This window comes from Idiotropiscis lumnitzeri, chromosome 2 (genome assembly GCF_059441095.1).
Source record: "Idiotropiscis lumnitzeri isolate Australia: NSW breed Sydney's pygmy pipehorse chromosome 2, RoL_Ilum_1.0, whole genome shotgun sequence".
In the NCBI taxonomy this organism is placed as follows: domain Eukaryota; kingdom Metazoa; phylum Chordata; class Actinopteri; order Syngnathiformes; family Syngnathidae; genus Idiotropiscis; species Idiotropiscis lumnitzeri.
In genome coordinates this window covers 23,895,946-23,910,812 of record NC_142392.1, presented here as the reverse complement: position 1 = coordinate 23,910,812, position 14,867 = coordinate 23,895,946, and the positions used below count along the sequence as shown (strand labels likewise).

At 43.7% G+C, this 14,867-nt stretch overlaps 1 protein-coding gene across 1 annotated transcript; it reads left to right on the top strand.

The window, feature by feature from the left end:
- The first annotated feature begins 2,348 nt into the window (after positions 1-2,348).
- Positions 2,349-12,688, top strand: LOC148342036 (uncharacterized). Its single transcript, XM_088286707.1, has 2 exons — positions 2,349-2,530; positions 10,896-12,688. Exons 1-2 carry the CDS (start codon positions 2,407-2,409, stop codon positions 12,284-12,286), a joined length of 1,515 nt encoding a protein of 504 aa, XP_088142833.1. The 5' UTR covers positions 2,349-2,406; the 3' UTR covers positions 12,287-12,688.
- The last annotated feature ends 2,179 nt before the right edge of the window (positions 12,689-14,867 follow it).

Sequence of the window (14,867 nt, the reverse complement as noted above, 5' to 3'; positions counted from 1 at the left end):
CTACTTAACTCTACAGGCGCTAGACCGCACAGGTACACAAATTGAATAATTTCCCACGGCACACCTGACAATATCTCACGGCACACTGGTGTGCCGCGGCACAGTGGTTGAAAAACACTGTGCTAGGCTATCGCGTCCACCTCTTAGACGTTCTCTCGTATGGTGTTGCCTCCGTTATGGGCTGTTGTCACTGGTCCAACCTTGCTTCTCACTTTGAACTTTTAGCACAAGCTCCAAGTCAACAGCGTGGTTGTGTTGTGGGTGGTGAAAAAGAAAAGGTTGGACGCGCTGTTTCAGGTGCTTACGACGCACTTTGTAGTTCGTGTTCTTTTGCTCAAACATCGTCTTTTTGGAACCCAAAACATTTCTTAACGACAGATGTCGGAATTTCTTTTCGGGACAAGCGCGACAGGAACAATTTCAACGAACATTACGTCGTCTTCAGCCGTGTCAGCTGCTTCTGGATTTGAATCGACAGCTATGACCGCGTCGTCAGTTTTCTTTCTTGTTCAGCTGGGTGGAGTCACGTGACTACAGCCGCTCAAGCCGTCTTACAGGGGCATGAACATAGCTGCAGACTAAAAGGACTTCTTTTTTTTTTTAAACACCGAATTAACCGACATGGGCAAAATGATTTTATTAAATTTCGATCACGGTAAATTTTCGGTTTATTGCCCAGCCCTACGAGAATAGCAGCGATCCTTGAAGCTTAAAAAGACAAAAAAAAAAACCTGAAGGAACTGACTCTTCGTGGTAAGATGTAAATGTGATTTAGAAAATATGATATATTGAATTTTCAAAGCTCTTTTATTGACACAAGGCCAATGTGATCAGTGCATTGTGTCTGAGTGATGATGATTTTTTTGTGTTTACATCAAACATTTAAATGAAATTAATTGCCTTTGCCTGGAACAACATTTGTTAACGATATGCTTTTCGGTTGTCTTTTAAATCGTACCTAATGGAAAAGGTGTGAGAAGAAACTGGGCTTATGAAATCGGTTCCTTCCACAATCATCAATAAAATCACTTGTTCCACTTGCTCACCTGGCCTTCATTACGCTGTGTGAAAAGGTGAAAAACTGAACTCAAAGTTGAACTATAAAAAGAACAAAAAGAGAAACGCAAATAGTCTCAGTTTCTCTCAAAGGTTTTGGTATGTCAGGAGTTGGCAACTTGATGGCGACTGGAGTCGGCGTTTATTTGTCACCACGGACGAGATGATTCGCATCACGCTGTTTGTTGCTGCTGCTGTCTGAATTGGACCCTGGAGGTCACCTGCCAGCATCCCTGAATTTCACCGGCGGATATTCAGCTATCCCACGTCTGACCCCAAATTGTTGTGGAATTTTCAGCAGTTAGGGAAGATCAATGAGATAGTCTGGAAAATAAATTGTCTTTTGGGTCAGTCTGCTGAGTGATCTCAATGGGTGCGTGGGAAGATACTGATGCACACAGGAAGATGAAGATTTATTTGACAGTAACTGTGTAATCTTAAAACAAAAAGATATTTTTTCTGCGTTGAGCCTACTTATCAGTCAAGGTCGTGTTGTTTTGGCTTCACAAAGAATCCTCTCGTACAAGAAGCGAAAGGCACTTTCTTCAAAAGCAGGTGGCCACAATAAATAGCAAAAACCTTACTTGCTAAATAATTTTCCATAATATTAAGATTGAACAAAATAGTGACACAAATATTGAAAAAGTAAATACAGTCACGAGTAAACATTGAATACTAAATTATTACTAAAATAGTTCAATGAATCTTGAAATAAATAATGAATCACCGTAGTTTAATGAATACTGAAACGAATAATGAAATATTTAAGTTATTTAAGTTATAAACATTGAAATCATTTTTTAAGACTCTAACATTTAGAGAATAAAACAGTGATGTATTTTAATTTAAAATTCGCAACCACGTCGCTGGCGAAAAACCCTGTAAAGAGGCAAATATGTTGACAAAAAGTTTCATTTTATCATGTCAACTGTTAATAATAGAGAAATACATTTGGAATACTGTCCAACCAACAACATGGTGTCAGATGTGAAAACAAAACCAGCAACAAAAGTAAAATTCAATACATCTCTCAAGTTCATATTTGGGAACTAAAATGTTTGTTCATGTGCATCTTAGGTTTTTCTCTATGTTTAGAAGAAGATAACAATGATTTGCATCGCAAATGGCGACATCTGTCGGTGAGTTGGTGACAGTGCTCCACACAGCCAGCAGCCAATCATATCACAGCGGGGTGTGTCCTGTTCTTCCGCTTTCGTGACGAACAGACTGCCATTTTCTCGAAGGAAAAAAACGACGCCATCTTTCATTCGTCTCGTCGAACAAAGAGAAGCTCACGCGTTATCGCCAAGCAAAGACCAAGTGCGGATTTGTTGAGATTGGCGTTTGAAAATGTGTGCTAGAACGACACCCAAGTACAAAGAGGAACTTTGTGAAATAAAAGAAGAGAACGAGCAACATCTTCAACTGCTGGACGAAGTTTGCAACCAGCTTCGTGTTGTGCCACACAAAGCAGGTTTGTACACGTCTTACTCTCATTTGCTTTGTAAGAACGACTTTCTATCGTTAAAAATATGCATCACAACATTAAGTTGTTTGGGGGAATGCGTTCAAGGTTATTGCCGTTTTATTTTTAATTATTGCCTTTTACTTGCAGGTCTGCTGAACATTTGTTTATGCCAAACGAAATCAGTGCAGAAAATGGATGCCAAAGAATAACCAATAGTGGGGGGGTAAACTCCGTGTTTTTTTTCCCCATTTTAAAATTCGAACTGATTGTTTAACATTTTACATATTCCGGTATTTATATGTTGCTAAAGAAATTAAGTTTGTCATGTCATCATGTTTCAAAACTATGCTGACAGATGTAGTGTATTTTTATATCCACACTGATAAAAATTTTGGGGCTGATCTACTTAGAAAATGTAAGGTAACCTTTTGCATCACACATTTATGTTTATAAAGCAAGGACAGTGCTTTTTTCATCTACTTAATTTCTTGTGCATAAGAAATCGGTTTTGTAAAGTCTACTTAATTTTACATGTCAAGTTAGTTTCAATTTTGCAAGTGAAGTCAACTTAATTCTGCAAGTTTGTTAACTACATTACTTCAGTAAATGCAACCTAACTATTCAAGTTAACTTGCTTGCAAAGTTAAGTAGACTTTACTTGCGAAAATAAAACTAACCTGACTTGCAAAGTTAAGTGGATTTTACTTGCAAATCTAATTTCTTCCACACAAGAAATGAAGTAGCCTTTACAAAACAATCCTTGCACTATCTACATAAAAATGTGATGCAAAAAGTTACCTTACATTTAGTAAGTAGATCAAGCACACCATTTTGTGTCATGCTGGGTCTACTTTAAATATTAAGTATGTGACACCTGTTGGGCAATCATCCACTGATCACTCAAAATATGTTTCCAAGGCCAAGGGTCAACATGACTATGAATGAATTCCAACAACTGATTAATCAAATAATTGGTAACAATTAAATTATAAACTATTTTTGTAAAGGACAAACAGGCAATCATTAGTTGCGGCCCCAACACTACACCATGAACAACATGTGTCAAACCATGCATGTATAATTTTGTGACTTAATTCAAAACACAACTTGGAGTTTCTTGAGTTTATATAAGCATATTTATTTGACAAGAAAATATTTTTTGTTATGAACAGTGAGGGTGAAGGTAAGACGTGGCAAAGTTAAATACATTGAAAGGACATGTTCATTCATAATCGATGTTTGTCTAAAAAATTAAGTCTCCTAATATCCGTTCATCTAACACCAACCAAACATCCATTCTATGCTTGTGGACGTTTTTATTAAATTCTGTTAAAAATAATTATAATTTTGTCACCATTTAAATAGAGAAATCTAAGATCATAAAAGAATGAATGCATGTTCCGTGGAATCTGATTTGTCAACACGGAAAAGCCCTGAGTGATGAAAACGTGAACATATGGTTCAGGAACAGGTCTCTTTGACGGCAAAAGTCTGACTATGGTAAACAATTGATAATTAGACCTCAATGAAGTGATTGTGCAGTTGAAAAAGTTCATATCTTGACTGTGAAAAGCTAAAGTGAGAAACTAGGATTAACTATTTGGCAAACACTAGAACGTATTCAGTCTCGAGGAAGACTGAATGCAGTAAAATTGCAATAAGGAGAACAACAAACCAGCCCAGTGTGTTACAATGTCCTGGAAACAAAGTTTGGGATTGCCCCTGAGGGTGAAATTCCTCTCTGAACTCCTCCTTTTTGGCTCGGCAGCAACTCATGAAACAGGGAAACTGATAAGAGATACAATTTTGTTGAAACAGAACATGCAAGGTTAAAGGTCATGCAAAACGAAAAAAAAAAAAACATCTAATGTTCCATACTTCAATTTGGGGACGGATGGACTACGGTAATTCAAATTAATGGAACAACATTTTGAGATGGAAATGACAGGAATATGATGAATTATCATGTTATGAGGGGACTTTTGATATACAGTGAACCCTCGGTTATCGCGGTTAATGGGGACCGAGACCACCCGCGAAAACTGAAAATCCGCGAAGTAGCGGCGCACTTTCAAAAATGCTTAAAAAAAAGTGCGAAGTAGCGGCGCACCTTCAAAAATGCTTAAAAAAAATAAATAAATATATATATATATATATATATATATATATATATATATATATATACGGGTAGAGAGAGAGTGAAATTCATGTTATAACAAAAAAACAAAACAAATTATTATTAAAACTTATTTTATATTCCTCAGCCATTATTTTTGTATTTATTTAATTACTTCGACTTTTACCTGCTGGTACGCCGTCCGGTGTGCCCTGTGAAATGAAAGGTGGCATTCTTCATTTATTTATTTATTCATTTATTCATTCATAACTGACAGCCTCGCGCTCCGCTCATGCCCGGGCGGAAGTTGTTCCTCTTCGGCTTAACTGCCACGCACGCCAGCCGGTCTCCTCCGGAGCTCTCGCACGGTCCCGAGCGAAGCGAAATGTCGCCGCGCTCGTGCCCGGGTGGAAGGTGCTCCTCTTCGGCTTACTGTGACGCGAGCATGCCCTCCTCCTCCGGAGCTTCCATTCGGTTAAACTTGGGGGCCGCTTGGCACCGCGCGAGTGCCCGGGCGGAAGGTGCTCCTCTCCGGCTTAACTGCCGCACGCCGGCCGGAGCTCTGATACGGTCCGAACCGCGCGAAACGTCGACACCAATCGTGTCCGGGGGAACGTGCTCTTCTTCGTCCACTCTCCTCATCGCCCACGCTCTTCTTCGACGCACGCCAGCCGTCTAACCGCTCCAGCGCCCCCTCGTGCCGCTCGGCGAAACTACAATGCCCCCGAATATTTTTTAGACCCGCGAAGCACTGAAGCGCGAAGTAGCGAGGGTTCACTGTACAGTAAATTGATATAAATTAAATTAGATATTTTTAGTCTGCGCATAATCCACTTCAAAGAATACTGACTCATTGGTTGAGGAAAACGGGGTTATACAGTGAACCCCCGCTACTTCGCGGTTCACCTTTCGCGGGTTCAGTGCTTTGCGGGTCTAAAAAATATTCGGGGGCATTGTAGTTTCGCCGAGCGGCACAAGGGGGCATTGAAGCGGTTAGACGGCCGGCGTGCGCCGAAGAGGAGAGTGGACGAAGAAGAGAGTGGACGAAGAAGAGCAGGTTCCCCCGGACACGATTGGTGGCGACGGACACGATCGGGGGCGACGTTTCGGACCGTACCCGAGCTGCGGCCGGCGTGCGTGGCAGTTAAGCCGAAGAGAAACAACTTCCGCCCGGGCACTCGCGCGGCGACATTTTGCTTCGTTCGGGGCCGTGCGTGAGCTCCGAAGGAGACCGGCCGGCGTGCGTGGTAGTTAAGCCGAATAGGAGCACCTTCCGCCCGGGTACCGGCGGAGCGCGAGGCTGTCAGTTATGAATGAATAAATAAATAAATGAAGAATGCCACCTTTCATTTCACTGTCATGATCCGTGCCTGTCATGCCGCGTGTGTTTTTGTTTTTTCAGCTGTGTGGGCGTTCCTCCAGCGATCGTCTCGCGCCATGTCGTCAGCTGCTGCGAGACGCGCTGATTACACTGACTATATTGTGATTATAAATATCTTTGTATCACCACCTTTTTTCCCGGGTCTGCGTTTGGAGAGTCCTGTTCAATCCTCCAGTTCTGCTGGAGGATCATAACCTTCACAGGGCACACCGGACGGCGTACCAGCAGGTAAAAGTCGAAGTAATTAAATAAATACAAAAAGAAGTAATTGAATAAATACAAAAATAATGGCTGGGGAATAAAAAAATAATAAGTTTTAATCATAATTAGTTTTTTTGTTATAACATGAATTTCACTCTCTCTCTACCAGTATATATATATATATATATATATATATGATTTTTTTTAAGCATTTTTGAAGGTGTGCCGCTACTTTGCACCTATATATATATATATATATATATATATATATATATATATATATATATATATATATATATATATATAGGTGCGAAGTATATATTTACACGGTGTTTTTTTTGTTTTGTTTTGTTTTTTTAAGGTGCGACGCTACTTTGCGGATTTTCAGTTTTCGCGGGTGGTCTCTGTCCCCATTAACCGCGATAACCGGGGGTTCACTGTATTAGTTCAGTGGTTCTCGATTATTTCCTGTCACGCCCCCCCATACCAAGAAGAAAATAGATTTGCGCCCCCCCACCACAATTGTTTTTACATTTCGTACTAATGTACATGTTCTTTGTATTATAAATGTTAGATTGTCAATAAAATATCCCTTAACAAAGACAAATTGATTAAAAAAATCTATCATTTTGAGAACGACTATTGTGAGGATCTCGAAACTCAGCACTCTGTGGTGCGAATATTGATGGGATGATAAATATTTACTATACGTTTTTGTTTAGTTTTTTTTAACTTTATTAACATGAACAAACCAGACAGTTATTAATACATACGTAATATAGAAAAGACAAAAAGCCAGGGGGATTTCAAACAAAAATTCTGTATAAATAACATAAAGCAACAGTTTTAATTTGTTGACTATACATTTTTTTTTATGTTTACAATCTGTTTGACGTCAAACCGCTTCGTTGTGATGACGTCAGCCATTTCCGTGTTCCAGCCTGAGAGCGTCTGCTAAAGTGCTAACGTAGCCATCGTCTTATTTTGTTTGGATACGTAATGGTTGCAATACAACATTTCTGTTCGTAGCTGCTGGCTCTCCGCCCGAACGCGGTTTGAGTCAGACTTCTTTTCAAAGTTGAGCGTCCATCGATGCAATTAATTTTAGCGATTAGCGCGCTTAGCGCCTCCTTGCTCGCTCTGCTGCGGCGCAAGACAGCTTGGCGCGGGGCATTTAAGGAGCGGCGAAAGAAATCACTTCCGGGTCAACGAGCGACGGGGCGCCGCTTTTTTTTTGTTAATCAATACTGCGTGAACTCGGGGCACAAACAGCTTTGACGAGCTCAAACTCGCGTTGTCTGAGATCACCTTTTTCGGTCCCAAAACCATGCAAATCATGTTCCCCAGGGTCCCACGTGCCCCCCTCAGCATCACTGGTGTAGCACAATACAAGGCTGCTTGCAAACTTCGTCCAGCAGTTGAAGATGTTGCTCGTACTCTTCTTTTATTCCACAAAGTTCCTCTTTGTACTTGGGTGTCGTTCCTGCACACATTTTCAAACGCCAATCTCAACAAATCCGCACTTGATCTCTACTTGGCGATAACTCGTGTGCTTCTCTTTGTTCGACGAGATGAAAGAAAGATGGCATAGTTTTTTTAGAGCAGCGCTGAATGGATTTCCTACGTGAAAACTGCAGTCTGTTCTGCACTAAAGCGGAAGAATAGAACACACCCCGCTGTGATATGATTGGCTGCTGGCTATGTGGAGCTCTGTCATCAACTCACGCGCCCCCCTTAGCATCGCACCACGCCCCACTATTTGAGAATCACTGTATTAGTTAGTTAAAAAAGAAGAGCTAAATTATAGTTGACGTGTTCATGGGGATTGAATATGAATCATAAACAGAAGACAAAACCAATTGGCATTGGCATTTGTAAAATATATGTAAAATATTAAGTTTGTGAGCTCTTATGGGAGACGGGGCGAGAGGCGAATGGATTGAAGCTTCCGCCAGTGACCCGTCCAATAGTGTCACCACCACACAGCTGTGCTGGTGGCCGTCCTCGAGGACGTGCGCCTCCCTGTTTCTGACATCATGCGGAACAGTCCGTCAATGAGAAACTGCTAATCAGTATGAGTCGAATCCCCGTTTTTGCATCGATGAAAGAAAATATTGTATTGGATGTAGAAAACGAATTGTTACACTCGCGGGTTCAGAGGGACAAGAGTGCTAATTCACCCGAAAAAGAAAAAAGAACATGGGAAAAATAAATAAAATAAAACAGGGGGAAGCAGTTAATGCAGCAGCCGACGCATGCAGCTCCCATTGCGTCTGCTCTTTCCGTTTCCCCTGCCACAGCAGGCTTGTTGTCCGCACCGGCCGGTCAACAAGGTCACGTAACAGAAGTAGGGGTGGTGGGTGGTTATAGACATGGGTTGTGAGTGGGACGTGCTCTTGCTGTGGGGTCACTGGGTGATGAGCGGTCCAAACCGAGCCACTTCCTGAAATGTACCATCCTGTGGTCCAGCGCCACGCCAGTCACAAAGAGCTCCCTAGCACGGGGGCGCCATCGCTACCCCCTCCTCCGACAACGCTTCTATGGCTTCCAAACGCACAGTTGACGCCTCAGCCCGATTGGGACCACATTCCACGATAGGGGTGCCCGCGGAGCCTCAGCATTCAAGGACCGGCAGGTCTTGGCATTCCGGTGACGATTGATGGACAACAGTTTTTGATGGTGGAACAAGATATTCCACGCTTTGCAAGCTTCTTCTCCATATCCCAGTGAGCAACAACACCGTCACGCGTGTGGGACTCTTGAGATTGGCCGAGTCACTGCCGTGGACCGAACCCGCACCTGTGAAACAAACACTGGAATTCGAGTGGGACTGAATTTGACTGTGCACACCCGGCGGGGAAGCATATGTTGTCCTCCGTTCCAGTAGACTGGGCAGCTCTGAGACCAGGGTCTCCATCCTCCCGCAGCTGGTCCGTCTTGTTCCTGCTCTGGTCTGCGTGGTGTAGCCGCCTCCACCCATTCAAACCACCAATTGGTCCTTTGCATTGAACACTGAGTTATGATGATTTGGTTTATCAGAATGCATTCACCCAATTTCGAGAGTCAGAACTGCATCTTGCATTAGGATTATGTATTTGTGATGTCTACCGGTGCTGCCTCGCATGTGTGCCTTGCCCAGAGCAGAGGAAACTGTTTGAATTGTCTCTGTTTGCTGAGCCACAAATCACATTAACTATCGGTGCGCATCATCATACTAAAGATTTCGGCCCATTGGTGAAGACTTTTGGCAGAGTTAATTTCAGATGTAGAAACTCCGTCACTAGCAGGTTGTGGTGTTTCAGCACCCATTCCGAATTCTTCTGTTACGGAACATTTTCCGAATTTCTTGACAGTATGGTAGACAGTGAATGGGTCACTCTGAAGCGAAAGCTCTGTTTGCGTCTCTGCCAGAGGGGTTGTGGACCCGGGGTCTGACTGATGTTGTGCTCTGCTCCACAGCTTCTCCAATTTGTTTTTGCTATATCTGCAAAAGTTTTTATATTATCGCGAAAGAAATTAAGTTTGTCATGTCATCATGTTTCAAAACTATGCTTACGGGTTTATAGAAGGTCACAAAAACATGGACCTCTTAAACAGGAAAACGTTAGTTCAGTGGTAAAAGAGTTGTGTCTATGCTGGCAGTTGAGCAGGAAGCCACAAAAACATGCACGTCTTGAACCGTGTTTGACAGGAAACCGTTTAGCTCGCATTTAACAAAAGTGTGACCCAAACATGTCTTGTAAGCTGAAACCGTTCGAACAACAGGAAGCGTGTGGACGGGTGTGATGAAGTCGAAGTGTTCATGTTTTTCCATTCTTTATGAGTTTGCATATACAAATTGCTTTGCTGTGCTTCAATAAAACGCCGCACAGGAGCGGGAACGCTTTTCTCTTTGCCGGACTGCTCCTCCTCAATCTTGGCTGGGTGATTCATTTGTGCAGGCTTGTCTCGTTTTTTTACAATAACTTCTCTGACATATCTTGTTCAAGCAATTCCTTCTGGAATGATTCAAACTGACTCTAAATACTCTGCACACTACGGCAAAAATATCAATGGCGGTTGATAAATTTTAGTGGATAAAACACAAAGGGTTAAGTTTTTTTTTTAAAAATCAAGTACGTATTGGTCTTATTTATGAACTTTGTACTGGCTTACAATGGTCTTAAAAAGGGAACACGTCACAACCCCCTTTTCTACCAACAAGCCCAGGAACATTTAGTTCTATCTCGAAATGCAAAATGAAATACTTGTAAACATATTTCACTTGAAGGATTTCTATTCTATCAATGACATAATGTTGCGATGGCCCCCAGTGGCCCCCATTAATAAGTTAGGGTCCCACAACAGGTGTTCCATCAGACGCACACAATAGCCTGTGTGTGCTAACTTCAGCTCGCTTCCATAAACGTCTGTGACTATGTCAGGAATTAAATCGGGCATCAGCCGCAATGTGCTTCCTTTTTAAATGCTCGTTTATCACTGTTGTGCTGCTAAAAGGAGGTTTACATCGTAGGACGTAATTTTGTGAAATGCCCCCATGGTCCGGTCCAAGTTGGGGTCGCACGCATTGCTCCGTGTGCGGCAGGCACAAGTCAAGGTAGCACGGTAGAAACAATATAACTTGACTTGACTTGACCAAACCAAATGTGTGTTTGTCTTTTTGTGTCCTGCAGACGTCAGACAAAATGATCTCCGTTCTGTGAAAGAGGAGCCAGACTTGACTCACATCAAAAAGGAGGAGGAGGAGATCAACAAGTCACCACTGAACGGTGTCCCTATAAAGACTGAAGATGAAAACAAGGGTGAGCGTGAGGACAACAGAGGGGCGGAGCCTACAAGCAGCAACTCAAGTCATCACGTGACAACAGAAGGTGACGAAGACCACTGGGGGCCATCACAAGCACAAAATGAGGACACATTATCATGCTCTCCTGATAATGATGATGATGATGATGGGCAAGCCAAAGGTGAAAGGGCATGTCACACTGACTCATTAACTTCAAAGTTGTCTTTAAAACCGCACACAAGAACACACAGTGGAGAAAAACCCTTTTCCTGCTCAATTTGTGGCAAGAGTTTCTCTCGAAAGTCAAGTTTAAAAAGGCACGCAAGAACACACAGTGGAGAAAACCCTTTTTCTTGCTCAGTTTGTGGCAAAATCTTCTCTCAAAACGCAACGTTAACAAGTCACACAAGAACACACAGTGGAGAAAAACCTTTTTCCTGCTCAGTTTGTGGCAAAGGATTCTCTCAAAAGTCTCATTTAACAATCCACACAAGAACACACAGTGGAGAAAAACCCTTTTCCTGCTCAGTTTGTGGCAAGAGTTTCTCTCAAAAGTCGCTTTTAACAATCCACACAAGAACACACAGTGGAGAAAAACCCTTTTCCTGCTCAGTTTGTGGCAAAGGATTCTCTCAAAAGGCACATTTAACAATCCACACAACAACACACAGTGGAGAAAAACCCTTTTCCTGCTCAGTTTGTGGCAAGAGTTTCTCTCGAAAGTCGCCTTTAACAATCCACACAAGTGCACACAGTGGAGAAAAACCCTTTTCCTGCTCAGTTTGTGGCAAGAGTTTCTCTCGAAAGTCGCTTTTAACAATCCACACAAGAACACACAGTGGAGAAAAACCCTTTTCCTGCTCAGTTTGTGGCAAAGGATTCTCTCAAAAGGCACATTTAACAATCCACACAACAACACACAGTGGAGAAAAACCCTTTTCCTGCTCAGTTTGTGGCAAAGGATTCTCTAAAAAGGCACATTTAACAAGGCACACAAGAACACACAGTGGTGAAAAACCTTTTTCCTGCTCAATTTGTGGCAAGAGTTTCTCTCGAAAGTCGCATTTAACAATCCACACAAGAAGACACAGTGGTGAAAAACCTTTTTCCTGCTCAGTTTGTGCCAAGAGTTTCTCTCAAAAGTCGCATTTACGAAGCCACACAAGAACACACAATGGAGACAAGCCATTCAGTTGCAGCGTTTGTGCTAAAAAATTCTTTTCTAAAAAGGGTGCTGAGAGACACAATTGTGCTGGTGAGAATTGCAGCGATCCTTGAAGCTTAAAAAAAAGACAACAAAAAACTCAAGGAACTGACTCTTTGTGGTAAGATGTAAATTTTGATTTTGAATAAAATATGATAAATTTAATTTTGCTAAGCTTTTTTATTGACATTAAGCCAATGTGATCCGTGCCAGAAGAAGCAATGTGTCTGAGTGATGATTTGTTTTGGTGTTTACATCAAACATGTAAATAAAATTAATTGCCTTTGCCTGGAACAACATTTGTTAACATTATGCTTTTCAGTTGTGTTTTTAATCGTATTTAATGGAAAAGGTGTGAGAAGAAACTGTGCTTATGAAATCGTTGCCTTCCACAATCATCAATAAAAATCACTTGTTCCACTTGCTCAACTGGCCTTCATTACGCCGTGTGAAAAGGTGAAAAACTAAACTAGAAGTTGAACTATAAAAAGAACAAAGCTCACCCCTATGCTTGGAAGGGGGGTGGTGACTATCCAAGTGGGGGGACTATGCATGAACTTTCGGGTGTGGGTTGCCGCGGTACGCGACCCCTGCATCATAGGACTGGACTTTCTACGAACAGCCCAGTGCGTGCTTGACCTGGGGAGGAACACGTTGGCTTTTCCAGGAGGCCCCACAGTTGAAATGGTGCGCCCTACACAGCCTGAAAAGTCATTCCTTCCGACGTCGAGCGCACGACCTATCAAAGCACGCCCCCGCCGCCTTCCCCTAGCACATCAGGCAGATGCGGACAGCGCAATTGACGAGATGCTGAAAGCTGGTATCATTGAGCCATCTGACAACCCTTGGGCCTCAGGGGTTGTCAAGGTCAAAAAAAAAAAGACAGTGAAGAATAGGTTCTGTGTGGACTATAGACCCTGAAACAGCGTGACCAAGAAAGACTCCTATCCACTGCCCCGCATTGATGAGACTCTGGATCTGGTGTCTGGATCGTCCTGGTTCTCCTCATTAGACCTGCGCAGTGGATATTGGCAGGTGCCCCTCAGCTCGGAAATCAGGCCAAAGACTGCTTTCTGTACTGACAAGTGCTGCTTCATGAGAAGAGAGTTTGAGTTCCTGGGACACAAAGTTGGAAGGGAAGGCATTAGCACTTTGGAGAAGAACGTGCGAGTCGTGAGGGACTGGCCTACTCCCAGCAACCCGCGTGAACTGAAGAGCGTCCTTGGGCTGGCATCCTATTACAGGCGATTCGTGCGGGGTTTCTCATGTCTAGCTGCACCGCTTTTCCACCTGCAGCGGAAGGACACTGATTTTGACTGGACTCCCGAGTGCAGACGAGCCTTCAGCTCGCTAAAGAAGGTGCTGACGGAGGCACCCATTCTCGTCCCCCCAGACGCCAACCTGCCGTTTGTCCTGGACACTGATGCCAGCAATGTCGGAATAGGGACGGTTTTGAGTCAAGTGGGGGCAGACGGGGAGAGAGTAGTGGCATACTTCAGCAAAACCTTGAATAAGGCTGAACGGCGTTATTGTGTCACACGAAGGGAACTGCTGGCAATTGTGAGAGCCATTAGCCATTTTCGATATTATCTGTCCTGTTTACCCTTCACTGTTCGCACTGACCATGCGGCACTCCAGTGGCTATTGTCTTTTAAGGAGCCTGAAGGACAGATTGCACGCTGGCTTGAAGAACTGGCCCCATATGTCTTCCAAGTTGAGCACAGGGCAGGAAATCACCATGCCAACGCTGACGCTGTGTCTCGACGCCCTTGTGCTCTTGCTGGCTGCCGCTTCTGCGAGAACAGAGAAACCCGAGAGAAGGAACTTTGTGGTGATGAGCAAAGTCCCGCGCATGATCATGTCAACCCCATATGTAGGGAGGTCAAGGTTGTGGGGGCACCTGAATGGAGGAAGCAGCAGCAACCGGATGTTGACCTCCGACCTGTATTGCAGTGGGTCGAGTCGGGTCAAAACCCTAAGTGGGAGAAGGTCGCTGGACACTCGCCTGCCACTAAAGGACTGTATTCAAAGATTGGGACTCTTCAGGTCAAGGATGGGGTGCACCAGAGAGCTTGGAAGGAGCCTGCTACTGGTGAGGATAGATGGCAGGTGGTCGTCCCCAGGGCTCTGAGAGAGGCTGTGTTGAAAGCTTCTCATGGGCCTGCAGAGGCAGGACACTTTGGTGTGTCAAAAACACTTCGCAGACTCCGGCAAAGTTTCTATTGGGGTCAACTAAGGCGAGATGTTGAGGACTTTTGTCGCCGTTGTGACCTCTGCACAGCGCACAAGGGTCCACCAGGCCGGTCTCGTGCCCACCTCCAACAGCTAGCAGTGGGCGCGCCAATGGAGAGGATTGCGGTGGACATAATGGGCCCATTTCCACGCACTGACACAGGCAACCATTATGTCTTAGCTGCTATGGACTATTTTACGAAATGGCCAGAAGCATATGCCATCCCCGACCAAGAAGCAGAGACTGTTGCAGATGTGTACAGGATTCCATTTCATGTACACCTTCCCTGCTCATGTTTGGGCGTGAGCTACGGACACCGGTGGAAATGGCTTTTGGCAGACCCCTTGATACACCAGCCGGGCCACCAGGACCGGAATATGCCAGGAGACTCCAAGACAGGTTGGAGTCAGCACATGTCTTTG